At 40.7% G+C, this 27,088-nt stretch overlaps 8 protein-coding genes and 1 long non-coding RNA gene across 21 annotated transcripts; 4 read left to right on the top strand and 5 right to left on the bottom strand.

The window, feature by feature from the left end:
* Positions 1–24: 24 nt before the first annotated feature.
* LOC124190166 (C-terminal-binding protein-like) lies at positions 25–3,704 on the bottom strand. 11 transcript variants are annotated; one of them, XM_046582787.1, is made up of 10 exons: positions 3,512–3,675; positions 3,193–3,389; positions 2,887–3,070; positions 2,371–2,501; positions 1,940–2,291; positions 1,741–1,865; positions 1,440–1,671; positions 1,206–1,360; positions 932–1,145; positions 25–855 (listed from the first exon to the last, which is right to left on the bottom strand). In XM_046582787.1, exons 3-10 carry the CDS (start codon positions 2,954–2,956, stop codon positions 707–709), a joined length of 1,428 nt encoding a protein of 475 aa, XP_046438743.1. In that variant the 5' UTR covers positions 2,957–3,070; positions 3,193–3,389; positions 3,512–3,675; the 3' UTR covers positions 25–706. The 11 variants fall into 11 exon arrangements, with proteins under 11 accessions (XP_046438743.1, XP_046438693.1, XP_046438714.1 ...); XM_046582737.1 differs by having other exon boundaries at positions 25–861; positions 1,206–1,363; positions 3,512–3,671; XM_046582758.1 differs by having other exon boundaries at positions 25–861; positions 3,512–3,671.
* Positions 3,705–5,428: 1,724 nt separating this feature from the next.
* Positions 5,429–7,186, top strand: LOC124190228 (E3 ubiquitin-protein transferase MAEA-like). The gene is made up of 7 exons (XM_046582810.1): positions 5,429–5,587; positions 5,678–5,863; positions 5,949–6,138; positions 6,194–6,520; positions 6,583–6,733; positions 6,788–6,980; positions 7,041–7,186. Exons 1-7 carry the CDS (start codon positions 5,549–5,551, stop codon positions 7,140–7,142), a joined length of 1,188 nt encoding a protein of 395 aa, XP_046438766.1. The 5' UTR covers positions 5,429–5,548; the 3' UTR covers positions 7,143–7,186.
* On the bottom strand, positions 7,187–10,868 carry LOC124190143 (protein TRC8 homolog). The gene is made up of 8 exons (XM_046582707.1): positions 9,891–10,868; positions 9,402–9,832; positions 8,990–9,286; positions 8,687–8,916; positions 8,368–8,619; positions 7,655–7,937; positions 7,524–7,588; positions 7,187–7,464 (listed from the first exon to the last, which is right to left on the bottom strand). Exons 1-8 carry the CDS (start codon positions 10,246–10,248, stop codon positions 7,338–7,340), a joined length of 2,043 nt encoding a protein of 680 aa, XP_046438663.1. The 5' UTR covers positions 10,249–10,868; the 3' UTR covers positions 7,187–7,337.
* Positions 10,869–11,032: 164 nt separating this feature from the next.
* Positions 11,033–13,958, bottom strand: LOC124190236 (myosin regulatory light chain 2-like). 2 transcript variants are annotated; one of them, XM_046582823.1, is made up of 7 exons: positions 13,714–13,958; positions 13,448–13,579; positions 13,188–13,345; positions 12,930–13,118; positions 12,385–12,736; positions 11,932–12,027; positions 11,033–11,859 (listed from the first exon to the last, which is right to left on the bottom strand). In XM_046582823.1, exons 5-7 carry the CDS (start codon positions 12,385–12,387, stop codon positions 11,329–11,331), a joined length of 630 nt encoding a protein of 209 aa, XP_046438779.1. In that variant the 5' UTR covers positions 12,388–12,736; positions 12,930–13,118; positions 13,188–13,345; positions 13,448–13,579; positions 13,714–13,958; the 3' UTR covers positions 11,033–11,328. The 2 variants fall into 2 exon arrangements, with proteins under 2 accessions (XP_046438779.1, XP_046438789.1); XM_046582833.1 differs by lacking the exons at positions 12,930–13,118; positions 13,188–13,345; positions 13,448–13,579; positions 13,714–13,958 and having other exon boundaries at positions 12,385–12,883.
* LOC124190243 lies at positions 13,738–14,438 on the top strand. Its single transcript, XR_006872925.1, has 2 exons — positions 13,738–13,838; positions 13,932–14,438. It is a non-coding gene; the product is annotated as an uncharacterized LOC124190243 (long non-coding RNA).
* Positions 14,377–16,719, bottom strand: LOC124190158 (signal recognition particle subunit SRP68-like). Its single transcript, XM_046582734.1, has 6 exons — positions 16,531–16,719; positions 16,325–16,457; positions 16,206–16,260; positions 15,278–16,147; positions 14,786–15,214; positions 14,377–14,717 (listed from the first exon to the last, which is right to left on the bottom strand). Exons 1-6 carry the CDS (start codon positions 16,607–16,609, stop codon positions 14,478–14,480), a joined length of 1,806 nt encoding a protein of 601 aa, XP_046438690.1. The 5' UTR covers positions 16,610–16,719; the 3' UTR covers positions 14,377–14,477.
* Positions 16,720–17,439: 720 nt separating this feature from the next.
* LOC124190040 (endoplasmic reticulum chaperone BiP) lies at positions 17,440–20,474 on the top strand. 2 transcript variants are annotated; one of them, XM_046582571.1, is made up of 7 exons: positions 17,440–17,645; positions 17,892–18,063; positions 18,124–18,355; positions 18,415–18,631; positions 18,692–19,029; positions 19,096–19,621; positions 19,686–20,474. In XM_046582571.1, the coding sequence occupies exons 2-7, from the start codon at positions 17,933–17,935 to the stop codon at positions 20,219–20,221; spliced, it is 1,980 nt and encodes a 659-aa protein (XP_046438527.1). In that variant the 5' UTR covers positions 17,440–17,645; positions 17,892–17,932; the 3' UTR covers positions 20,222–20,474. The 2 variants fall into 2 exon arrangements, with proteins under 2 accessions (XP_046438527.1, XP_046438519.1); XM_046582563.1 differs by having other exon boundaries at positions 17,440–17,713.
* A 276-nt stretch (positions 20,475–20,750) lies between these two features.
* Positions 20,751–25,461, top strand: LOC124190031 (protein TRC8 homolog). The gene is made up of 8 exons (XM_046582551.1): positions 20,751–21,791; positions 21,852–22,291; positions 22,358–22,651; positions 22,725–22,954; positions 23,017–23,268; positions 23,334–23,625; positions 23,694–23,752; positions 23,813–25,461. Exons 1-8 carry the CDS (start codon positions 21,422–21,424, stop codon positions 23,916–23,918), a joined length of 2,043 nt encoding a protein of 680 aa, XP_046438507.1. The 5' UTR covers positions 20,751–21,421; the 3' UTR covers positions 23,919–25,461.
* LOC124190076 (tubulin alpha-1 chain) lies at positions 24,299–27,052 on the bottom strand. The gene is made up of 6 exons (XM_046582624.1): positions 26,419–27,052; positions 25,992–26,052; positions 25,821–25,925; positions 24,873–25,759; positions 24,531–24,798; positions 24,299–24,466 (listed from the first exon to the last, which is right to left on the bottom strand). The coding sequence occupies exons 1-6, from the start codon at positions 26,419–26,421 to the stop codon at positions 24,438–24,440; spliced, it is 1,353 nt and encodes a 450-aa protein (XP_046438580.1). The 5' UTR covers positions 26,422–27,052; the 3' UTR covers positions 24,299–24,437.
* Positions 27,053–27,088: the final 36 nt, after the last annotated feature.

The following is a 27,088-nucleotide window of genomic DNA, read 5'->3' as shown; positions in this document are numbered from 1 at the left end:
TAATGGCAATATTTTCATCTAAAGTAAGAGGTAATCCATGTACAAATGGTTCATGTATTTTTTCGTTTCTTTGTAATCCGTGTAAATCCTGATTGAGGAGTATAATAGCCAGACGGACGCGCAGTACCCATATTTTTAACCTAGGACATCCGCGTGGTCACATCAACACGGGAGGGAGGGGATGGGAGAAAGAAAGGATGGCAAAAAAGAAAACATGATGCGAACGGGGTTGGGAAACGTGTTAAATTGTACACAGTTAAAGATACGATGTTGTCTGTGTTTGGAGGACGATCAGCAAAAGGACTTGAAGGAAAAAAATTAACACAGTGGTCGATACACTTAAAATGGCCGTGATGTGGTGACCATCGTCACTTTTATCGAGAGGCTACATGATGGAGTGCGGCGAGGAAAAAAACAAACAAACAGTTGCACTAAGTATCCCAATGGAAGAAATTCTGTCAATGGCGTAGACGAAAGGTGGCGGGAGATTCGTCATCGTCTATTTAACACAAGTGGCTGATGTGTTGCCCCCCGGAACGACGATGACCAATTCTCCACTGACACACATTGTTTTAAACTTTTTCTGTTTTTGGATTAATGACGGCCACGATATAGTAATTCACAGGCTCTCCTCAGAGTCTCTTTTTAAATTTTGTACTTGGCGTCCATTGAGTAAAAGTGGAGGGATCAAGGGAACAAGGGACCTTCACGAAGGCGGAGATTTGATCCGATCCGGATGCTGAAGAGCCGTGGCTGAATTGGCTGATGACGCTGAATCCATGCGGTGAGTGGATGCGTCGTGAGCCACACTTGGCCCCCTCTCTCGATCACGATCGTTTAAGCCACCAGGCCCACCTACATCTTGTCAAAAACAAGTGATATTAGTGGGATTGATTTAATTTGTAATCAGAAAAATGGCATCAAACTATACCCGGAGCGCCAACTAAACTGCTCATGGGTCCACCAGGACCAAGCAGACCAACCGGAGCGGAACTATGGGCCGGTTGAACAGGTACGCCTGGAAGAGCACCATAATAACCACCATTCAATCCAGCCGGAAGAGAAGGAAGACCTCCGGGTCCGCTCCCAGGAGCACCCGAAGATTCATAGGCAGATGATGCGGGTCCTGATCCGAGGAAATATTCCTAAAAAGAAAAATATGAAAACAATGCCAAATTGTGAAAGGAGAGCAAGGCCGGAAATACCTTGTTGACGCAGTTACGCAAAGAATCGGGGATGCGACCAACGATAGCCCGGCGGATTTCCCCTGCTGCCATTTCCCGGAGTTCGGTCGAGGCCACGTCCGAGTAGAAAGCGGCGTGTGGAGTGCAAATCAAATTGGGAACTTCTTTCAAAGGACCTTCAACAAGAGTCGAAAACAAAAAAACAGTTCACGAAACGTTGCCAAAAGAGATACTCGTTTGATTAATTGATACTACCTTGGAACACGTTGTAGGGTTCATTTTCGTGAACATCGAGAGCGGCCGCTCGAATGCGTCCGTCTTTAAGAGCCTGAGCTAAAGCCGATTCGTCAACGAGGCCACCTCGAGCCGTGTTGACTAAAAAGGCGCCTGGTCTCATCTGTTTGATGGTGTATTCATTGATCAAATGGTGGTTGTGCTCATTCAGGGTGCAGTGGAGAGACACACAATCTGATTGGAAAAGCAAATCCTATGGGATAAAAACAAACATTTCAAAATCATTTCAATCAATGACTTTTGAGAAAAACCAATTGTATACCTGTAGGGTGTAGACCCGGGTCAGTCCCAAAGAGCGTTCGATACCGTCAGGAAGATAAGGGTCATAAAAGATGACGTTGAAACCAAAGGCTTTAGCCCGCAAGGCTACAGCTGATCCGATCCGACCTGGAACAAAGAAAAAAGAATTTTAAAAATGGGCGAATTTAAAAAAGAAAAAAAGGCTCCAAAATTTGTTTTACCTAATCCGACGATGCCGAGTGTATCGCCTCTGATTCTGGCGCATCCTTGAGCAGCTTCGCGCACCTGTTCGGGTCCAGTAAATTTCTTGCCTTCACGAACCATATTAGCTAGCCAGTAGGTACGTCGATAGAGATTCAGGATCAAACATAGCGTCGAATCGGCCACTTCTTCCACACCATAACCGGGCACGTTACAAACAGCAATTCCCAATTCGCCGGCAGCTTTAACATCAATATTATCAACACCACTGCCAATACGAACAATTATTCGTAGCGCCTTGAACTTCTCCAGATCTTCTTTGGTCAACGTGATGGTGTGCCACATAAGAGCTCCAACAGCTTCATTCAAAACCTGTTTGCGCATTATTCAATCGAACAGGTCGTCACGTCTGCTGTAATCATTTAAAAAACCTGTTGACGTATGTATATACCTTTTCATGGATTTCGGAAGTACTTTGGGCGTCACAAAAGGCCACTGTAGCAACATCTTTGAGTATTGGCATCTCGATGGAACAATCCCGGCCATCCAGTAGCGCCACCAACGGCCGGCTATGAAGGGGTCCTATGGTCGAAGATAATAATAGATTACAATATTGATACATGCTATGACAAAAAAGATAAATGACACACACATAACATTCATTGAGGAATTAAAACATCACCACCACCACCCTATCTTCCTTTGCCACCCACCCCCCTTAGAAAACTGTCGGTTGAATGCATCACTATGGCTGCCGGTACAACCTGTTTCATGATAACGGATTTCACGTCTCGCCTTTCACGACAGACACCAAAGTTCCTGTGCATCTCATTTATCCTTTTTTATTTTATTTCCAAGATTCTGGATGACAGACTATACGGTGATGGTGTTGTGCAGACCGGAAAAGCGTGACAAAAGGTTTTTTTCTTTTTTGAAATAAAAAGTTTTAAAGATTTTTGTTTTTTACCGTTAAGTGGTCCTGTCCTGACGGCACCATCCAGCCGCTGCCGTTTGGGCATCAGCTTGCGCTTGTCCATGTCGACAGGAGCAGCAGCAGCAGCACCTACCCCGAAAGACGAGCCGGCCAGACGCAGCGAAATTTTTCAAAATTTGTTTATTCGTCTAAAAGTTCAAATCCCGCCTCGACGAACCTGTCAATGTCAAGAAAATAAATTCAATCAACCTGTTTTATGCCATGTCCAAACTAGTCAAACTTTCACTGGTTGCTAATAAAAACCCTCTAAATAAATGTATAAATTCAAGAATCAATTACACTTGAATGTCTTTAATGGCTGAAACACCACGCGGAAGAAGAACAAGACGCACACAACGTTTTATAGATGAGTGAGACACACAACACACTGTACACAGAGAGAGATAATCGTAGAATGGCTGTCGGCGTGGAGTTCTCTCGCTACAACACTGCAAAGCACTGAGCGCGTACTCAAGGCATTGAGCAGAGGGTTTGGTCTCTCTGTGCCGGCGGGATAGGGGAAACAAAAAGGAGGGAGTTTTATTCGAGGCGGTTTTCTTTTTGTTTGGCAAACGGGCGCCAAGACACACTAGCGAAATGGCTACTTTTATTTTCTTACCTGACTCTCGTGTTGGGCTGGAAGATGTGGATGAAAAATCCTTGGCAAACTTTACAAAGAGCAATATTCAAGCTTACACAACGCGCCACAGTCTTCTATGACCGACTCAAATCGACAGACCGCCACCTCAGAAAAAAGTGGGAGGGTGGGAGGCAGACGCTCTCTGAGTGAAAAAGAGTCAAAAGAAAAATATATAGTGAATCCCCAATAGGAAAAATGTGTTTGTTCACACACTCGGCAGAGTGCGCGCAAAGAGTTTTTGAGGAGGTGGGGGGTGAAAAGAAGGAGGAGGAGGTTGGCTAAAGGCAGGACACGTGTGCTGTGATCACAAAAGAAAAGCCTTGGGCTATATCGAATGCGCACGAAACACGGGAAAATTTTGGAGCGGGTAAATATTTTTGCTGGATTTTGTTGTCCGAAGCTAAATTTAAAAATCTCTACCGTGTAATCTAGCGTTTTCTGGAATAGTTTTATTTTTTTTTTCTCAAAAAAGTTTGGATTTCTAACATAAAGTTTCTTGGTCGTATCACACAATGTACAGCGAATTATTATTTAATAAAGAGAAAAAAAATCTAAAGGAAAAAAATGAGAAAAAGGTATTATAGAAGAAATATCTGATAAGAATAAGGAATGAAAAAGTGAATAGTATATGAATTTGGCTGTCCGTCGCCACCATCATCGTTTCTATTCTTCAGCTTCTGTCAGACGCGCCGGGGTAGGGGAAAACTATTGTAGAAGTTTTATTTTTTCCTGGCGAATATCCAAGGACAACCGGGACTGGACTGATGCGACGACCGCTATACGGCACACGTAAATTGGTCACAGACACTAAATCGCCAAATCTTTGTTTCCTAGAAAACTCCCTGTTGCCTACCTTTAATTAACAAGTATTTTAGCATATCGGATAGCTTGAATGTTGTAGAATTTTAATTAGTCATTCCATTCTCAGTAATGTTTAAGGTTAATGCTCTAGACGTACTTTTGTTACTTAGCATGACCAAAATGCCGTCCAAGTGCTAAGCATACGGTATGAAAATGGTCGATTTTCAACTAGCGACATCTAGGAAGAGAAACAAAAATACATAAAGACCACAGTCTGCTATGCTATATACTAGGCGTATCCGAGACCGGTCCTCTTCGTCTCTTTGTAAAGTCCGGTTGTCCTTGGATATTCGCCAGGAAACGAAATAATAAAGGGGAAAACTTTTTCTTGATAGTTTACTATTCCTTTCTCCTTCTCGGCGCGTCTGACAAGAGAATAGAGATGATGACGGCGCCGATGGACAATCAATTTATTTCTTATTAACCGTCTTATCATCCTTGTTATTTATCGCACGAAAAATATACTTCTTTGATAAGACCAATCTGAATTCTTTTGTTCTTCTTCATTGCGGTTGCATCCAACTGTAATGGAATTCCAACCGATGAGATCAACAGAGATAAAAGCATCGAGTATAACAAAGTTTGCAGATGGACAAGTATAGGACCAACACAGAGTAAAGCAAAGTTTGTGAAACTTTCGTTTCAATCACTTGTGCTTTGCATTATTCAGTAACAATGATACAATTTGATACGGATCTACAAAGTGGTGTAAATTAACCGTAAGCTTTGGAAATGGTGGTCGCGGTTAGATTTTTTTAAACCAGACACCCTCCGGCGCACAACGGACGCTTTCGTTGAGATCATAACCGGCTTCCCAACTTTTCGAGAGAAAACGCTAGGGTACGGGACGTGTCTACATTCAGAACTTTAAGTTCGAGACGGACAACGAAATCAACCGTGAATATTTCCACCCAGTCCAAATATCTCTGCTGTACGGTTCGGCTTCGTATACTATGACGTAAGAAAACAAATATTTATTACCGCTAGATGACACGGTTTGGTGTTACTTTGCTCACCAGTAGATGGCGTTATTTATCGACTATTTACTTTTCTCTTTCTTCTCATCCAACCCTCTCCCCCCAAAGTTCTTGTAATCTTCTTCAACTTTCATCACATTAGGCAGTATTTTGAAGAGCTTGCCATTTTCCTTTAGTCATGGCTGATTTAAAGTCGTTGGAACATCCAACGCTCAAGGTGATGAATCTTTCAGTTTTTCAAAATATTTATTTCATTAACAAGGATCGGTTGTCTTACGTTGGGTTCTCTTTTGTTCACCACCCGCAGGTCCCATACGAAGTCTTGAATAAAAAATTCCGTGCAGGGCAGAAAACTGTTGACAGGGAAGTGTCACATGTACAAAATTCAATCACTGAGTTGGAAAAAAGCTTGTTTCGAACACCTGTCCAAGTAGACCAAATATGCAGTCTGCTTGGAGCTACTGTTGACAAACTACAGACAATGAAACGAAAGGTTCCAACTTGGCATCCCTTTACACCAATATTTAAATAATTAATAATTATTTAATAATTTTACTCACATGGAATGTGTGATGTAGGTTGAAGAAGCCATCAGTGATGAGCTGGATGCTGCTCAGAACTGCAAAAGAAGGGTGGAACACCTCAAATTGGGAGCTGTTGGTATTATTCCAACTACTGATTCTTCCATCACATACTCACTCTGGAAAAAAACTCGAGTAGAAAGGTACCTTGTTGAACATCTACTGAGAGCTGGTCATTACAACACTGGTAAATATCCTTAGGATACCAACATCTTCCTTATAATCAGTTTCTTTTTGAACAGCTCAGAAAATGGTTGAGCAGAATCCAGAATTGGCAGAGCTTACTAACTTGGACATTTTCTTGGTTGCACGAAATGTTGAATTGACCCTGGCCCAGCAACAGACTCAAGCTGCTTTGGCCTGGATTCACGATCACAAAAGCAAACTGAGGAAAATTAAATCTACCCTGGAATTTCATCTCCGACAACAAGAATTTGTCGAACTCATCAGGTCTGATCGCCGAATGGACGCTGTACGGCACGCCCGGAAGTACTTGACCAACATGGACGATGTGCCCTGGGAGGAACTTCAACACGCTCTCGCCCTCCTTGCGTTCCCTTCTGACACTCGTGAGTTCTAGAAAAATGTAACCGGATATATTTAAGGATACTAATTCGTGTACGCATTTCAGAGGTATCACCATACAAGGAGTTGCTCGATACGTCAAGGTGGAATGCTTTGACTGAAGAATTCCGTCAAGACTATTTCCGCCTCTACCAGTTGGCTCCATTGTCTGTGTTGGCTGTTGCGTTGCAAGCTGGACTCTCCGCAATGAAAACTCCGTAAGTTTTAACGCCATTTCCAATTTTTCACTTTAATCGATTGAATTTTTACAGGCAATGTTATCGCCCAATGGATCAGAGGAATGCTGAATGTCCCGTGTGCCAAGAACCATTGAACAAGTTGGCTGAACGATTACCTCACGCTCATTGCTCACAATCAAGATTGATCTGCCGCCTTTCGGGCTTACCTCTCAACGAACATAACTTACCTATGATGCTACCCAACGGCCGTGTGTACGGAGAGCAGGTATTTATTTCAGGTTTCGTGCACCAGTCCAACCCTATTATGTTTGTTTTAAATCGACAGGCCTTGCGGACTATGGCATCGAGCAACAATGGAATGGTCACATGTCCTCGCACCAAGGAAGTCTTCGCTGTCAAAGATGCAGAGAAAGTCTATGTTATGTAGCTTGTTTTTGGCCCTACCTTCCAATACAAAATTCTTGAGCATTATTTTCGTGCACGGACAGTTTTTATTGATGATGCGAGGACTTTGAAAGACGGGTTTTTAATACGCGTTCTTGACGATCATTCTAAACTAGTTTTCAGCAATTCAATCAACTATTCGGCAAATTATAGACTGCATACACATTAGGTGGTTCATTCAATCCAAGTGTAAGTGCTCCTGAAGTTGATCTTCGTAGCGTGGACCGGCGGCTTCGTCGACAGAAGAATTCAGTTGCGACCAAAGAGTCTGGTGGCACATGGGACAACGATCTTGCACATACAACCTGTGAATTAAAAAACCATTACGAAATCGTGTCAGTGATAATTTCATACCGAGAATTACCATTTGCGGAGGCAGACGGCGTGAAAGTAATGTCGGCACGGAGTAACAACTACTTTGACCGTCACCTAATAAAATAATTGAATGTGTTATAGGCCATTGTCAATCTTATTTGGCGGCGAAATTTGACTTACATTATTAGGGCCACTTGGCTTTAGGTCATGAAAGCAAATTGCGCAAACGTCATCCAGTTTGTCCAATTCGTTAACTGTCTCGAGGGTGGCGATTTTATGAACGGCTGTCCGACGCCGAGTGAAAATCTTCCAACCGACTCGTGCTTCACACCACAAATTGAAATAAGCGTGCAAACCCACCAGCACGGCACGAATGGCTCCACCATTTTCGTAAATCAAAATGAAGGCAGAATTGCAGAGTAGAAATAAACCGACGAGGAACTCTAATACTCGACCGGCAAATCTGAAATCAACAAAACGATTTGGGTTAGTTACCACGCTTCTTTTGTATAAATAAAGCAAAACCAGAAGCTAAAAACAATTTCTCTGTCGGTTAAAAAATAGCTTTAGTCACGACTCAAATCCCTTATATCACTGCGCAAAACGTATGGAAGTAAATCGAGTTCGCACCAATTATTGGTAAATTCATCTAAACGACTATTAAATTCAACATTTTCAATTCACAGCATGACAGTCGATTTACGACTTATTCCTTATCCCTACTCAGCAGTAGTCACGATTTAAGAGGCAATAAAATTTTCAAGTGGTAATATGGTAAAACCATATTTCTGAAAAGTTTTTTATGGCATCCCTAACAGCAATTCAGTAAGTGACAAATCGACCAATTGTAGTAGACATTTATGGTCGAAGACAATGTAGCAAAATATTTTTACCTGACGCAGTAGACGTGGTCATCTAATTTATCCCAGAATTCACTGAGCTTTGCGTCGATCAGGAAAAGTCCATAGAGGGCTAGAGAAGCGAAAACTTTGCAGATGACTTCTAGACTAAAACCACTCACAGCTAATAACCAAGTGCTGATTGAGTGAGTCGTCCAGAGAAAGTATAGACCGCAAAAGGCGACGATAGTAAGAATACTGCTGACAGCGAGTGCTCGCGCGTGACGAGTCATATCGGGATTAGCACTGTAAATGAAAGTTAAATATCAGTAATTTAAAAAAAATATGTAAAAGTTGGTAAATGGATAGAAACCTGGCCGCAAGAGACATCAAAACGGGGTCGACAGCGTTATGTACAAAATGGAGGAAGCAAGCCAATAGGAGAACAATATTACGTCCTAAACGGACGAGCCGAGCCGCTGGTTGCAATGTGCTCAATCCATTTTGAAAGGCCAAAATGATGAAAAGTACTGCCGAAACGGGACCGACGTGAGAAACCTCATCGTGTGGTATCATTAAAAAGAGCTGACACATGACGTAAAACTGGAGAAAGGAAAACACAGACATTATTATTAGATATTTAATATAATTTACGGGTGTTTTATATGGATCGTACCTTTCCGGCGAACCACGAGAAAATGGACGACATCCCTAGGATGGCGGGTAAAGTTTCGCATCCGCGGATAAGCATGACTTTAAATAATGTTTTTAAATTATCGCCATCAGCCCAGTCACCAAACTCCGTAGAAGCCAAGTATATGTACAGATGCATTCCAAAGCGGATCATCCAAAAAGTACGGAAAATAAGTGGGATGTTTAAGCGAAGCCATTCTGCTTCGGCGAAAGCCATGAATCCCTCCGTTCGAATAAAAGAAACGACATAAGAAATCCGCTCCTTTACTTCTTTATAGACCTAAATAATGTTTACGATAGGGTCAATATCCATAAATGATGATGATGAAATAAATAAATAAATAAATAATTTTTCGTTTAAGTGAGCATCATAAAATATAGAAAGTATTAAGTACCAGAGAAAAGTTGATCCAAACCACAAGTGCAATGTGGAGTGAGAGTAGTATAAAACACCATAGAGGGAAAGAGTTTCTCTCCATAGGAATCATCACAGTCAAACTAGGTACAAGGAAACATAACGCCAGCAATCCTTGCAGAACAGGAATAGAAGGACCAAAGTTGACCACAAGATAGCCCGACGCCAATACTGACTGAGTACCGATGTTCAAAATAATAAAAAATAGACCAGGTATCGCTCGGAAAACGACTTCCAATTCGAGCCTCCATAACGATCTCAAAGGTACAATAGTAGCTGTTGCTAAACTGATGGAGGCTTGCTGGTTAAAATGATAGCTGGCAGTCACCAGCAACAAGGAGAAAAGAAATTCGTAGATTTTCACAAGATGTTTCGTCCATAATGTCAATGTAAACAACGCGGCACATGTTGCTGGAATAGAATTAAGATTGAATTAACTGAATTTGTAGAAGTGAATGAATGAATTTACCTGAAAGTAACAGGGCTAGCTGTAGGATGGAGCCCAATAACCCTTGGCAAACAGCAATGTCGATGTTGAACAATGACAATGAAGAGCCATCAAACTCAATGACCTTAATGAGACTTTGGCTTAGATTACCAAACACTCCTATATCGTAATTTGCTACTGAATGGAGAGGCCTGGATAATGTGTGGTTAGAATCCCCCACTACATCATCGAAATCTGCCTCTTTGTGCAATGGGAGTAGCGAACATGGATACAATCCAAGATCAGCTAAACTAGATTGGAATACTTCATCTAGAATAAACAGGGATGGAACCCTCAGAAGAATGTCAATGAAATTAATAATAATCTGTTTGGTATCCATTAGAAACTACCCTTTGAAATCACAGTTTGTCATCTGGTGGACCCTATTTCCACATGTTTACACATACCACAATAACGTTTATCACTGATGTGGCAAGTAAGTGATAAGCCCAACCAGTACAACACCAAAATCTCTGATTATTGACCAAAGTTTAGACAAATGTGGAGATACAATTCTTCAATGGAATTGTAGTAAACTAAAGCAATGTCGTGATCTGTTGCACAAAGATGTTCTTGGGCACCAGCAATATCGTTCATACACTGAAGTTCAATTCAACACTAAACAGCAGCAAATATGTACCTTCCACAAACTCTACATCACTTTCTTTTTTTCGATCAAGGCCGAAAATGCAACAACGGATGACATAGTAACGCTGAGAACGACTGTGCATTAACGTCTGAAGGCCGACTTGTATTTTCACTCAACGTCCTCGATTACTGTTGTTTTCCAGCCTATGGTCTTTAGTATACTTTCACCGAGCATATTACACACAGCTCAGTAAGCTCATTCCCATGAATTTTTTGCGGAAAAAGTGAACCTACAACAAAACATGCAGACTCACGATGACGTAAACGGTAATCTGCGATTTTTGTTGACATTGAGATTGTGATTAGCCTACCCTCCTGGCCTCTCGAGGCGAAAAACCAAAATGAAATGACCCGCGAAACTTTTGAATGTAACCATATCGCTCCAGAAAAAGTAGCTTTATAGTTTAGTAGGATTTTTAGAGTTGAAATAAATAAAGAGACAATTAAGACGGATGATATATTCACAATACCTCCAATTCCGGTCTAAGAGTAGTTGTATTTGGAAGTCATCACTATTTTAAACTGGTGTTGATAGGAACCAGACTCAAACAACTCCCATAGCACAAAATGAAGGAAAAAATCATAGCAGGAAGGATTTTCTTGAAACAGTTTATTTTTTAGGTTGTTGTTGTTGTTGTTGTTATTCTGCTGATGATCTTGCAGATTGCATGTGAATTTCTTTTTGTTTTGTTTTTTTAATGATAGAGAAAAGACAGAAGAAGAAAAAGGAGAGAAAACAACGACTTTTTTGAGGTGGTGGGGAAAAAAGAATTTAAGCAGCCTCGCCTTCGGTTTCCTCAGCTGGAGAGGAGGTCAACATCTGGATGAGTGCATTGCAATCGATGCGGTTGGCGTTGTCAATGGTCATCTCAGCGTAGGCATCATCGACTTCTTTGGCGGAGAACTTCTCACCCCAGGTCATGAGGGCGTGTCGCAAGTTCTCACCATCGATGTGACCGGTGCCATCATCGAAAGATTTGAAGGCAGCGATAACAACTTCATCTTCATCGGCACCTCCAGATTGCCTTTCGGCGAACATCATCAACAAGGCGGTGAAGTTGATGGGTCCTGGAGCATCCTTGAGCATCTCGTCCAATTCCTTCTCGGACGCGATGCGGCCCAGCTCGTCGTAAGTGGCGCGCAAATCATTTTTGCCCAAGATTCCGTCCTTGTCGCGGTCCATCAACTGGAAGCCTTCCTTGAACTCGGCAACCTGCTTCTGGCTGAACATCGAAAAGACATTACTGCCAGAGCGAGCGGCCTGCTTCTTGGAGCCACCAGTCGAACCAGACTTGGTAGAACTCTAAAATAATTCAATCAATTATTATTATTGGGATATTAAAAAAAATGAAACTATTAGGTAATAATGAATTACAGCTGCGGGAGCCGGAGCGGGAGCGGCGGCGGGAGCGGCATCAGCGGCGGGTTCCTCTTCCTTCTTCTTCTTCTTCTTCTTCTTCTCTACATCACCCTGTCGAATTTGGAAAAATTTGGAGGGTTAAAAAGCTATTCACATCTTCCAGAAAACAAGGCAGCTGTTTAAGAAAGATTTCTATTCCGAGCTACTATAGAAGTTGTACACTAGTCAAATTGTAGTGCCCGTCGTGAGGCACCCTCGATTCTATTTTCGGAACCGGAACTGTGTATAGAGTTGTTGGACTGTATACGAGGTGCCGATCACGATGGGTACTCGAGAGAAACACAATTTGTTTGGCTTTTAAAAGACGAAATGGAAAATTTTCACAAACACTGATTTTGTTTTCGATTCAAGTCCGAACAAATTTAAAGATCACAGGTGCTAAGAATTTTGATGCAGAATGGGCCTCACCATGATGAAAGATTTAGTTCAAAAGGAGAGAAGGTCGAGTATGTTCCAGTAGCTCCTTGAGAGAGAACTGGGCAATGAACATCTCGGCGTCCGTCCTTTATATACCCTGGCTAACTATAGGCTAACCCGTCGCCGACGCCCGGCTCGGGTTCCTACATGCCAATCCCCGTATACACGCTTACAGTAGCCCGGCACAATCCATAGCGTGCGCGGAAGCAAAAGCCCGTGTAAACTTAGAAACAGCAGTCTCAGCTCGCGTCCATTGCAGCCAATAGCCAATCCGAAACGTTTCCCAGCTCCATATATAGCTGCCAACGCACATTGATGAGATGGACCCTACGCGTCAATCTTTCTAAAAACAATATGTTTTCTTTCATTTTAACCAACTATTTAAATATTTGCTCAACATTTACTTGTTTTAATTTTTTTTTAATTAGAATTTTGACGTCAATGTCCTGGATTCGACATCTTCATGTCTACCGACGTATGCGATATAGGCTAGATTAACACTAATTCTATAAATAGTATTTTACTTCGAGAGTTACCAGCGGATGAATAAGGAAGCCACTTTAAGTCCTTGTGGATTTCTAAATTCATTTGGGGTTATTAAACGGAAATCGGTTTAAGAGAGGTGCACTTGTCGACTATTAAAGAACAATTTGCCAAATAAGCCTATAGAAATTGAACGGTGGAATTCGGAGAAATTCTTTTTCTCTAGAAGATACGATTTCCATCTAAAAATAAAAATATAGAGGTTATGTTATTGCCGAGGTCAAGATTTCCTCAATTAAAGAACGATTTACCCCTTAAAATGGACAAAAAGTTCATACACTTGCAAGGGCGTAGGTAAAATTGTCCCATAGGAATTCATTTGACTTTGAGAATTCCTGCTAAAATGACGCTTTAAAACAACCTGCTATCCAAAATAATTGCAAAGGTAGCATATCAAAGCGTCCATGTCCTTAAAAAGAAAAAGTAACCAGAATTGCAACTAGTTGTTCTCCTCTATTAAAACCTTTAAAACATTTAGTCTTATTTTCAATAATTGTTTTTTTTATTTTACCCTGACGTCGGGGAGCTCGCATTTAAAAATAGTTTCCGTTGTTAGGTATCAGTCGGAAAAGGAAATCAGGTCACGTAGAGCTAGAAAAGTTCCGTCTACTTTGGCATCGGTTTGGCCGTTTTTCTAGTCCGTCTAAAACATGCAGAGGGTGGAATTTTTGTTTTAAGCAAATAACGTTGTCACAACGTCGAAAGACCTTTATAGTCTTCAAAAAGACCAGTTTGCCCTGAAGCAAATTTTTGCCCAAAAAGGAAATGTATAAATACCGTGGGTAGAAAGACAAAAATGGTAGGAAAAAGAATTTGTTGGCTCAGTTCAGTCTGGAAACTGGTAATTGGAGTAGCTCATGCTATAGACACAAAACTGCCACACACACACAACATGAAATTTAGTAAGAACAGTACACACACAAGTTTTAACCTTGCTCTTGAGTTTTTGTTTTATATAATGTATAATAACGTTCTGTTGTTTGTGCACTAAACAGTTATGAATCTCACGACTAAATTTCATCAAATACGACATGTAATGTCGTCTGCATTACCTTCCTCTGAGCTGATATTTTCGCTCATGATGGCTTCGATATTGACACAACCTTCACCACAAGTCCTTTTCATGATCTGTTTGATATACTGTTGTTTGCAGTACCTCGTCATTATCGTGGTTCTCGGTGTTTCCGTCACTAGAATTCATTTGCAATTGTACGCTCCAACTCATAATTGTTCCGATTTAAACGGCGTTAATCCGCCCATGTTCCTACCTCTTCTCTCTCGACATGTTGACCAATTCATGGAACGCGACAGACCCATGCATCTCCATTTCCGGCATTGATGCAAATTTTAAAATATCGCTACTATTTTGACTCGCCCTGTGATCTCTCAACCAGTTTTATCCATCGCTACCACATCTATAACGAAATCGATCTGATGAAGTTAAGGTTGAAATGAAATTGTATTTTTTTTCCACCAATACACCAATAGTAATTGAGAACCTATAAATGTTCCCTTTATTTCTCGTTGACCTGGTGGATATCTCATTTCTTTCCGCCCCAACCCCACAAGCCTTTGACGAATCCAGTAATTCCGGCTCCTGTACTCTTCTTATTTTCCATATTCTCCGCCAATGATGGGAAACTAATATGGTTAAGAGCAAGATCGAAAAACAGCGGCTTGCAAGGCACGGGTGCCATAGTCGGTGGCAACTTGATGACATTAGGGGTTGCGGTTGTTAAGCTTAAATCTTCCACAAACTCGTCCAGGCGAAGTGATAAACTCTGCAAGTAACAACACAAGGATTTGTAGAAATTATTGCAGACAGGGCATGAGCATATCAGGTGCATACCTTTTTAGAGCGCACGGTAAGTCCACTCATGGCAGCATTGATATCCTCTACTCCGAGGATATTCTGGGCGTGGGCTGCGCATTTGCCTGAGTTTACGAGACTGCGCAGATGAACTAAATCTTGGCCCACACGGCTGTACTTGGTAAATTCAGAGTCGCCGAGCTTTTTCCCTTCTGTCTGGTTGATGTAAGTTTCAGCTCGCTGGTACAAAGCCAAAGCTTCAGCCCACTGACGGTTGCCCTGGCATGTCAACGCCATGTAATAGCAACGGAAGGCTTTGAAAATTTTCACAAACAACTCCAGGTCGTTTTGAAATTTCTTGTCGTTCTCTATTCCTTGCAGGCTTTGCAACTCGCCAGACAATTGAACCATTGCTTCATAAAGTTTCACACCCTCTTGCGGTTTGGCAACTTTTTTCGATTCACCGCTCTACATAGAAAAATAAATAAACGAATGAAATTCTAATTCAAATTGAGATTTAAATTGAAATACCTGGTAAGCGGCGAAATTTTTCTTGAATACTTCAACCATCACTAAATTTCGATCAATAGTCAGCGTTGCTCGCAAAAATGTCAAATAACTCAGCAGGTATTGCTGCGAGCCCAATTGAGGTGTTTGAACATCAACCTTGGTTTTCGCGACCGCTGCCAAATCCTCTTTTAAAGACTGAATAGCTTCTTTACAATCGAGCAAAATAGTTTCGTATCCCGACAATTTTGCTTCAAAGTCATTGGCTTTTCCCATGCTAGAATCAAGAGCTTGGAATGCCAATAAGAATACACGAATTTTCTCCAAACGAACGGGAACTGTACGGCCTCGCCACGTTACTTCCAGAAGGCTAGCCGCTTGCTTTTCACGAGTCTGAGCGATCAAGACATCCAATTCCGATTTTCCACCCTTGCTGCGCATATTCAAAAGATCTTGCTGGGCGCTGGAATCGCCAATATTGTAAGCGCAATAACGCAAATTAGGATTAAGCTCTTCCACGCGTTGTTTGTACAAGATTTGTTCGTCCTCATTAAGGGCGGATGCCAGTTTTTCATAAATGGTTTGGGATAGCACAAGTTTTTCACTGGCCTGCTTCCATTCTTGAAGTTCGAAGAAAAGAGTCCCTTGCATCCAAGCTGAATAGGCTTGAGCTTCCAGTTTAGTTCTTGCATCACATAGAGGACTCTGGCAAATGTATTCCAAATGAATTGTGTGGCTTACAGCCTTACGTAGTCTGGCAACCAAATGAAACTTTTTCCGAGGTTCAGTATTGGATTCTTGTTTCAGCTGCATTGCATATCCCCAAGCCCTTTCAGCTTGAATTAAGGGAAGATAAACAAACTTTTCATCCTTTAAATTGTCCAAAGTGACTTCCTGCGAAAATCTTAAATTGTTTAAAGAATCAAATCAACATTGAGATATGAACTTTTACCCTCTTCTTGAATCCTTTTTTATCTCCTTGAGGAAAATGCAGGACTTTTCTCAACCTGAGCAAAGAAACTGTGTTAGAAAGTGCAATACAACTCGCACTTCAAAATCAAGTCTATTTACCTGTGCAAACGGCTAGAACAGTATGTTCGATATCTTTGATAATCTCCGTGTCGAAGGCCATGTTGTTGTTGCGCCTCTTTGATTAATTTCAACAGTGGTATAGTATAAATACTTTCTGGTCCTTTGCTTGAATCTGTGTCAACAAAATTGGAATAGAGTCACAGCTGTTGGAACAGATAACATTTCAATAAAATGAATCACTGTACCGTTTTTAGTATTCGATGGTTGTTGTGTCGGTTGTATATTGGCATTGTTTTCAGAATCATTTGACTTGGTTTCCGTCATGATGAAATATATATTTTTATATCTAATTAATATGTTTTACTGAGAAAGTCTGACATGTGCAGAAGTGCCAACACACACAATCGATCACTACAATCGATTCAAAAAGCTACTCGATATATTTTTTTCGCTCGATATGTAATTCTTTGATTTTTATGTAACCGGAAGTCAAAGATAGTTCTGGAATCTAATAATAAGTTACGAACCTGCTGATCCCATGAAATATTTTATTTTAATTGAATGTTTCATTAATTTTTATTTTCACTTTCATTAAAATCAATATTTGGCATATTTGATTTTTAACAATGACCAGTACAAAAAAACTTTTTAAAAATTCGTATAAACTAAAAAAAATGTTTAAATTGTCCTGCAATTTCAGTTATACTCTATTTAGATGTAGTCGATTTAATGCACACTTTAAAACCTAGCTATCATATGATTCATGCAGAAGAACACTTTTCCTTTTTGAAACAAGTGCCATTTTCATTTTATTTTACACACGTTTGTTTTCTGTGGAAAATGAATTCAATCTGAATATTACCATGACCGTTTTTCTTTTGCAGTTTATTTGCTTATACCAGAAAGAACAATTTTTCCCCTACAATAAAACAGAAATAACGGTGATTTCCTCCTCTTTAGAATATTAGTCGTTCGATGGTTGCGAGAGCCTCCAATGACATGGCTCCACGTCACAACGAACGTCACAAGTCACAACATCCTGCTGTAATAGCAAAATCGATGTCATCAATTGAAATATCTGGCAATGAAAACAATCGTATGAATATTGAAATTAGATTATTTCGTCAGTTAAATGCCAATGAAATGATTAGCTGCGTGGCAGTGTTAGATTTGAGAAAAAGGATTTTTTCTCTCTGTTACTCTTATTTTTCCTATTGGTCCAACACATGTTTTTTCTCTGTCGTGGACCAATCAGAGAAGGCCAACACATTCGAATAGAGCAGTGGCTCCTCTGGTGGACTTCTACATATAATCTGCTCGAGAACAATTTCACGTCATTACAACGTCAACCTCAACACCGGTAAAAAGTTATAAGATAGTCCTGCGAATTCTTCCTCGTCCAATATTCGTATTTGTCTTATTGTTTGAGTAAGTCTATTTCAATATGTAATCTTTCGATTTATTGATGCTTGTGTAGTTTTTTTGTGAAGTAGAAGTTGGTTTTTTCATAAATATTGTCTCACCGGCTTTTATGTCGTGTCACGGCAGTTCATTCACCTGGCCACGTTTGATAAAAGTGCTGACGTAGTATTCTTTTTGATTTCAGAGTTTAATTTCTTCTACACCACCTCTTGTAACAAACTGAAAATGAGATTTGGAGTGCAGTTTCTACTGCTCAGCTTAGCTCTTGTAGCTTTGTCTGTAGCCAAGGATGAAAAAGAGAAGAACAAGGATATTGGTACTGTAATTGGTATTGATTTGGGAACCACATACTCCTGGTAAATTACATGAACTATCTTTATATTCTTCAAAATGCTAAAGTATTATGTTTCTTGTAGTGTGGGTGTATTCAAAAATGGTCGTGTTGAAATCATCCCCAATGATCAAGGAAACCGTATCACACCCTCTTATGTTGCCTTCACTGCTGATAATGAACGTCTTATTGGTGATGCTGCTAAGAACCAGCTTACTACCAACCCTGAAAACACAGTCTTTGATGCCAAGCGTCTTATTGGTCGTGACTGGACTGATCACACTGTCCAGCACGATATCAAGCTCTTCCCATTCAAGGTATGTTTGAATTAGCTGCTCAATTTCATGATTGTGGTACTAAAGTTGTTTTAAAACAGGTGATTGAGAAGAATGCCAAGCCATACATCCAAGTTGAGACCTCCCAGGGCACCAAGGTGTTTGCTCCAGAGGAAATTTCTGCCATGGTTTTGGGTAAAATGAAGGAGGTTGCCGAAGCTTACCTTGGCAAGAAAGTCACCCACGCTGTCGTCACTGTCCCTGCTTATTTCAACGATGCTCAGCGTCAAGCCACTAAAGATGCTGGAGTCATTGCTGGTAAGGAAATTTTAAGAGACTATGTACCCACGGTATCATAACATTATTCTGCTTTTTTAGGACTTAACGTTATGCGTATCATCAACGAACCCACTGCTGCTGCTATTGCTTATGGTCTTGACAAAAAGGATGGAGAGAAGAACATCTTGGTTTTCGACTTGGGTGGCGGCACCTTCGATGTTTCCTTGTTGACCATCGATAACGGAGTCTTCGAAGTAATTGCAACCAACGGTGATACCCATTTGGGAGGTGAAGATTTCGATCAGCGTGTCATGGAACATTTCATCAAGCTGTACAAGAAGAAGAAGGGCAAGGACATCCGCAAGGATAACCGCGCTGTCCAGAAACTCCGTCGTGAAGTCGAAAAGGCTAAGCGTGCTCTCTCTTCGGCCCATCAAGTATGTTGAGTTACTTTTAGCAATCTTTAAAACCGGTTATTTATTTTTTTATTGTCTCCTTAACAGGTTAGGATTGAAATCGAAAGCTTTTTCGAGGGTGATGACTTCTCTGAGACCTTGACCCGTGCCAAGTTCGAGGAATTGAACATGGATCTCTTCCGCTCGACCATGAAGCCAGTCCAGAAAGTCATTGAAGATGCCGATATGAAGAAAACCGACATTGATGAGATCGTTTTGGTCGGAGGATCCACCCGTATCCCTAAGGTTCAGCAGTTGGTCAAGGAATTCTTTAACGGCAAGGAACCCAGTCGAGGTATCAACCCTGATGAAGCCGTCGCTTACGGAGCTGCTGTCCAAGCTGGAGTTTTGAGCGGAGAGCAAGATACTGGCGAGATCGTCCTTCTCGATGTCAACCCTTTGACTATGGGCATTGAAACCGTCGGTGGAGTCATGACCAAGTTGATCTCACGTAACACTGTCATCCCAACCAAGAAATCTCAAATTTTCTCCACCGCTGCTGACAACCAGCACACCGTCACCATCCAGGTCTTCGAAGGAGAGCGCCCAATGACCAAGGACAACCATCTTCTTGGTAAATACATTTGTGTTGACTTGGTTACGAATATGAAAATGACAACTTTGATTTATCTTTGCAGGAAAATTCGACTTGAACAACATCCCCCCTGCTCCTCGTGGAGTTCCCCAGATTGAAGTTACCTTCGAAATCGACGCCAACGGTATCCTTCAAGTGTCTGCTGAAGATAAGGGCACCGGAAACAAGGAAAAGATTACCATCACCAACGACCAGAACCGTTTGACTCCTGAAGATATCGAGCGTATGATTCGAGATGCCGAGAAGTTCGCCGATGAAGATTTGAAGCTGAAGGAGCGTGTCGAAGCCCGTAACGAACTCGAATCCTACGTCTATTCTTTGAAGAACCAACTTGGAGACAAGGAAAAGCTCGGAGGCAAGTTGTCGGACGCTGAGAAGGAGAAGATTGAAGGCATCATCGATGAAAAGATCAAGTGGTTAGAAAACAACGCTGAGGCTGATGCCGAAGACTTCAAGAGGCAAAAGAAGGATGCTGAAGATGTTGTGCAGCCCATTATTGCTAAACTTTACCAAGGAGCAGGCGGTTCACAGTCTTCCAAAGATGAGGAGGCTGATGATTCCACTAAAGATGAGTTATAAGCTAATAACTAATTTACACAAAATTGCTACAAAAACACTTTCTTGAGAGCTCGAATCATTTTCCAATGTGTGCGGAGGTCGATGCGTCCTACTTCGTAATTCTCGAGTCTGTTTATAGGATAAAAAATTAACTTATCCCTTGGTCCCTGATTTTATTTTATTATTTTTCATTTTGCGTGAATGAGATGAAACATTTTCTGTCTGTTTTTGTGAAGTTTATCTGGAGGGGTAATACATGAGTGAATGATCTTTACAAATCTGTTTGTGGCTTTTTTAATTGGGATTTTCATTCAAACTAAGATTTATGTCTTGCTTATGTTTCTTCGTTTATAATCATCAACTACGGTACTATTGTTAACTAACTTCAACCTTCTTATACATTTTAAAAATCCTGTGCACCTAGTCGACACGGTTACATGGAAAAATGGCGGGTAATTTTGACACTTCTTTTACGTGCGTGCATTTTCATTTTTAAACAACTGGGGGTTTGAGATAGAGATAGGAATATGATCTATTATATTACGTGACCTATTTATTTGTGCTATCCCTTGACCACATCGACCAGTTTCCTTCAAAGTAGGATGTGGTTAATGATAAATATTTCAATTGGGTTTTGATTTTCAACCGAATTTTCGTTTCAATCGGAACTTCTCAGTGGTCTTTCAAACTCTAAGGACTCAGAAGTTAGTTTCTAATTTAGCCAAAGTCTGACCGTTTTCTATACTTTGAAACACGATCTTTTGTTCGATATCGATCGGTTCTTGATTCGTTTTCAAATAATAAACCGAACTGACCAAGAAAATTTTCGTATGAAAGTCTCTCGGAATTTTTCTCTCAAGCGAACCAGAATCGTCAATGGCTGGAAAGTACCTGAGGCTAAAGGTGGAGTTTGTAGAACCGGTTTATACCGCGCATTCCGGTTTCTAGATATGTATCACCCTATCGTGTTCTGTGTATAGCTCCAAAGTAAAGAATAAAAAACAAACTTAACAAACAACCTCAAAAATGCACTGCTTCAATTTCCCAGCAGCTACCAAGGAGAAATGGTGGATATACATTAGAACTACTTGGTAGTGTTGTTTCATTGTTGTTGCTATGCGGTCGGGATTTCGGATGATGGCATCCAAGCGCATTAATTCGGAAAATCTGGATCCATCAGTAAACGTTCAGTGAAAGTGTTTAAAGAAGAAATCATTCGACATGGACACCAGACAAGTCCTTGCTAGTTATATGGACATACTTATTAGGATTCCTGCTTTATTTTTGCTAGATGAAGTCTTCCAGTCTAGAATTGCTTACCTTGGAATATATCCATGTACATTGCTTCCGTTGCACAAGGAATCTGATTTCGATGATGTGACGGGAGAGTCATATCATACTTTGTTGTACGAAGCGCATCATTCTTTAGTTGACATGTATAATTCTTCCATGTTCCCAAAGTTGAATCAAAATGCTATTAATGTGATAGAATTTAACGTTTCAACGACGCTCTCCAATTTCCTTGATGTTGGCCTTGAAGGATGTAATGGATCTTGCGGACTTCTCCTGCAGATAATTACCTTATTCACAGGTAGAATATACCATTACTTTTGTATGCCATGAGTTTTAATCATAAACTTTTACTTTTCAGCTTCGTGTGTTTCTATGTTTGCTTTGACATTATGGACGCAACATCTTATCAAATTATATTCATTTTTGCTATCTATCTCAATGGTGGTTCTGAGCCGAAATCTCAATCTAAAAGTTTTCAACCATTTGTCATCGGCTTCTTCCACCGCATCTTTTGGAGCAATTTTGAATCTTGACGGAACTGCTTTCGATGCATTAACAGCCTTGACGGTGTTGACAGATGTTGTTGGTAACCTTGCGCTCCAAATATTTTTGGCAATCGCATATCTTTTTTTTTGTCAGTATCCGCCAATCAATAACAGTTGGCTGCAGGGAACATTGGGGCTTTGTTTTTTATTACCCAGTTTTACCACTTTATTACCAATGGACACTGTCATACAAAGGTGCTATTATCTCCTCGTAGCCCATTATATCAGTGTTGGTTTGATGAATTATAATTTAGTACGTAGGCTAATTTTATAATTTAGCAATCACAGAGTCTGTTACTAATTTTTTATTAATTATTAGGTGTGCAAAGTGGTGAATGGACAAATTGCGCATATCATTTGGGGTATCAGAAATGATGGAATTTTGGCTTTCTTCGAATCAGAATGGCTTCGTTTGAATATTCCGCTAATATTCCGCAGTTTTTGGCTAATGCGTTGCGGAATCCACATCTACATCTATTTGGCCTCATCCGAATTGGCATGGACTGATGTCGAAAGTCTTAAAACACTACTGAAAATTGTGATGGTTCGCGGATGTGAAACTTTGCCGGCACTATTGGGCATGGCTTCAGTTTTCTCATGTATTTGTGCCAAGGTAATTAGATTACCTGTAAATTTTAACGCAACCAGATTTTTACTTTTACATTTGTGTATATGTTATACTGTAGGTCTATATAAAGAGCCAAGAGTTTATGCAAATACCTGGTGAGAGATCGACTCATATCGGACCACTTGCAGCCACCTTATTCGTAATTTTTTCATTTCAATACGGATTAAGCACATTAAAACCAGCTTCCCGCATTGTTCGCCTCATGCGGATTTTAGTACTCATAACTACATGTTTTTTACATTTTACCTACACTTCAGTCGATACAGTCTTGATGTCTCTTGCCGCCAGGTAGAGTAGAAAGATCATTTTAATCGGATATCAATTTTACATTTTACGGCTTCCTTATACAGTGCCAACCTGGATTTTAAACGACACGCAAGAGCGCTATTGGTTAGCGGATCGTTAACCTTAGCGTTATTAAGTGGTCTTTATGTGCTGTGGACCACACATTCAATAAGTACCTGGTTATTAGCCGTCAGCGGATTTAGCGTTGAGGCTCTATGCAAAATCGCCATATCTTTGGCTCTCTACATTGTCTTCTTAGTAGACGCAAGGCATCAGGAATTATGGGACAAATTGGATGATCACGTTTACCGCATCAAGTATTTCGTGAACGTTTAGTCGTCTTGGTGATGGATATAACTCTTGAATTGAATTCTTCCCCTAGGTTCGTTGGGCGTGTCATCGAATATGTAATTGGATTAGTCATGATGATCAATTCGGGAATCGCGCTGATTTTGGAAAGTGGCGGTACTTGTCGTGCAATCCTGTTTGGACTGCACGGGTACTTTAACCTTTCCTTTTTCTGGGATGAAGCGCTAAGGGGATGGGAGATTTACCAGAAACGGAGAATAGCTGTTTGTAAAATTGCTACCCTCCAATCAGTTGAAGAACACATGGAAATTGATGATGTTTGTGCTATTTGTTTTAATCACCTGAAAAACAATCGAGGAAACAAAGTAAGTAGGCCTACTAGCTACAAACGCCTTTTCATTTGACGAATTCTTATCACAATTTACCTTATTAGGTATTAATCAAAGTCACCCCGTGCAGGCATTACTATCACGCCGTTTGTCTCCGCAAATGGTAAACATTTATTAGTTGTTGGGCTCTTAATTTGTATTCATTTTAATATTTTTTTTCTAGGCTGTATGTTCAAGATCGTTGCCCTATGTGTCATCAAACTTTGTGGCCAGAATTGAGTCCCTCGCACGACGACTCGGATCCTTCAGAAAATTCGAGTATCGATTGATATTAGGAAAATTCTTAAATCAAATTCGCGGTTTTTTATAGTTCGATTTGTTTGATTCTTTCAAAATGCGCAATAAAACTAATTCGACAACTCTGCGCTTCATCATTCCCATCAATTTCGGCTGTACTGCTGTTGTTGATTTGAAACAGAGTTAACAAAATAACTGGTTGAAAACTTCACGATAAGCATTTCTTTGTTAACTTGCCAAGAATACAACCGCTCCATCAGTACCCTTCAGACAGCAACCTTGTAACAGAGCCTTGTAAGGCTTGCCCACGGTTTGAGTTTCATTTCCAAGTGTCAGGTGTTGACGGATGTAAGGGGTGTTTCTACATAACTTGTGATATTATCTGACTGTTAAAACTGGTAACAAAAGCAGCTAGATTTTCAAATGCCTGTATTGAAAAGCTTGGGCAAATAATGGAGTAGAGGCTATTAGCAGTGAAGTAAAATTCGCACAACAAATCGTATAAGAAGCATGCAAATTTCAGAATGCAGAAAGATCAGGATCCAGATTCTTTAATATTCGTCATTGCCCTCGCCTTCGCCTAAATAAAAATTGCATAAGTTAATAACAAATAATGGGATGTTACATTTCTAATAAAAAATTACCTTCAACAGAGTCCATGCCGACCTCTTCGTAGTCCTTCTCGAGGGCAGCAAGATCCTCACGGGCCTCGGAGAACTCGCCTTCCTCCATACCCTCACCGACGTACCAGTGGACGAAAGCACGCTTGGCGTACATCAAGTCGAATTTATGATCGAGACGAGCCCAGGCTTCGGCAATGGCAGTCGTGTTGGACAACATGCACACGGCACGTGAAACCTTGGCCAAATCACCACCTGGAACGACAGTTGGTGGCTGGTAGTTGATACCAACCTTGAAGATAAGAAAATAATAAATAGGTTAATAACTACAATCATTATTAAATTGTTTACAGAATATAATAATACCTTGAAACCAGTGGGACACCAGTCAACGAATTGGATGGTACGCTTAGTCTTGATGGTTGCAATGGCAGCATTGACATCCTTGGGAACGACATCACCACGGTACAACATGCAGCAGGCCATGTACTTGCCATGACGAGGATCGCATTTGACCATCTGGTTGGCCGGTTCGAAGCAAGCGTTGGTGATCTCGGCCACGGTCAATTGCTCGTGGTAAGCCTTTTCAGCCGAGATAACGGGAGCGTAAGTGACCAAAGGGAAGTGGATACGAGGATAGGGGACCAAGTTGGTCTGGAATTCAGTCAAATCGACGTTCAAAGCGCCATCGAAGCGAAGGGAAGCCGTAATGGATGAGACGATTTGGCCGATCAAGCGGTTCAAGTTGGTGTAGGTGGGGCGTTCAATATCTAAGTTGCGGCGGCAGATGTCATAAATAGCCTCGTTATCAACCATGAAAGCGCAGTCGGAATGTTCAAGGGTGGTATGGGTGGTCAAAATGGAGTTGTATGGTTCGACAACAGCGGTAGAAACTTGGGGAGCGGGGTAGATGGCGAATTCAAGCTTGGATTTTTTGCCGTAGTCAACAGAAAGACGTTCCATCAAAAGTGAGGTGAAACCGGATCCAGTGCCACCACCAAACGAATGGAAGATGAGGAATCCCTGAAGACCAGTACATTGGTCAGAGAGTTTGCGAATGCGATCCAGCACAAGGTCAACAATTTCCTTTCCAATGGTGTAGTGGCCACGGGCATAGTTGTTGGCAGCATCTTCCTTGCCAGTGATGAGTTGCTCAGGGTGGAACAGTTGCCTGTAAGTACCAGTGCGAACCTCATCAACTACAGTTGGTTCCAAGTCAACAAAGACAGCACGAGGAACATGTTTGCCAGAGCCTAGATTTAAAATCAAGTTATTGTAACATCCTTTGAGTTTTTCATAAACACAGAACAGTACCAGTTTCAGAGAAGAAGGTGTTGAAAGAATCATCTCCACCTCCGACCGACTTGTCACTGGGCATCTGACCATCAGGCTGGATTCCATGCTCCAAGCAGTACAATTCTAAATTAAGAAAAGGATCAATAATGTATTCAATTCACTTTGTTTTAATCATATAAATAAACTTACCCCAGCAGGCATTGCCAATCTGGACTCCGGCTTGTCCAACGTGGATTGAGATACATTCGCGCTAAAACAAGAAACAAATTTGAATTTCTCGTCAGTTTTTTCAACCAATCGTAATGAGGTTTATGATCCCTATATGGTTAACATGCCGGAGGCAACGGATATGAAATGGGTGGTGCACACATCACGTCACATTATGAGATCACCATTTCAACAATCGACACACCTGCTCCTACTTGAACTAAAGTCTTTTACTTTTCAGAAGCAAATTTAAAAAACTATTAAAAATGTCATAGTTCAAATGGCAATACTGTTGAATTAAAACTAACATTTGAAAACCGGCTGGTTGACAGTAAATTCAAATGCTCAGTGAAAGTTTATATTACAGTTTCTAATAAAAGTAAGAAATCTGATGTTCAAATTAACTTACCATCTTGGTTAATTAAGTTGGAATGAAATTGGAACGAAAGGAAATTTAGAAAATCTTCGCGCAGAAAGGCCTAACAAGGATGCCGTTCCGTGGTGAAGTGACAAGGTTCTCGAAATTAACGTAAAAGGAAAATTCTTTTGGTAAAATGCGGCACTTGGAATGTTCGGATTGGTCAGATGCGGCAAGTAAAACTCTTGCTGATTGGTTGTTTCTCGTTCGTGGTTTAATATTTTTTGTTGCGCATGAAGCGTAGCGCGAACGAGCGTTGTTTTCTAGAAAAAGTAGAATGACCCTTCTCAGCTTTACCATTTTCTAACGGAAGCGGTCATCGTTGAATAAAGTAAACCATTGTTCGATGCAATTTAGATTTGTTATTATTTAAGTTTAAACCCTTTAGCAGTTTCGTTACATTTTGTACATCATTCAGAAATTAACTGCAAGAACGTAGGGCAAAGCCTGTATCCTGATTTCATTGATAAAATTTTGATTAAATTAAATTTCATCTTTCTAAATCTAAATTAAGTGTTTAAGAAATGGCTTAGCTTCAGTTGGATGTTGGATCAATACATTGATGCTGTGTTTGGCAATTGGCCCTTGACCAAAGATTCTATCTCTACTTTCTCTGGAGTCAAATACAAGAAAACTAATAACAAGTGTAACTTTCAATTAA

The sequence above is a fragment of the Daphnia pulex genome, chromosome 1, assembly GCF_021134715.1.
Source record: "Daphnia pulex isolate KAP4 chromosome 1, ASM2113471v1".
NCBI classification, from domain to species: Eukaryota; Metazoa; Arthropoda; class Branchiopoda; order Diplostraca; family Daphniidae; genus Daphnia; species Daphnia pulex.
Note: the sequence above shows the minus strand (reverse complement) of the source record. Positions and strands in the feature narration are given on the sequence as shown.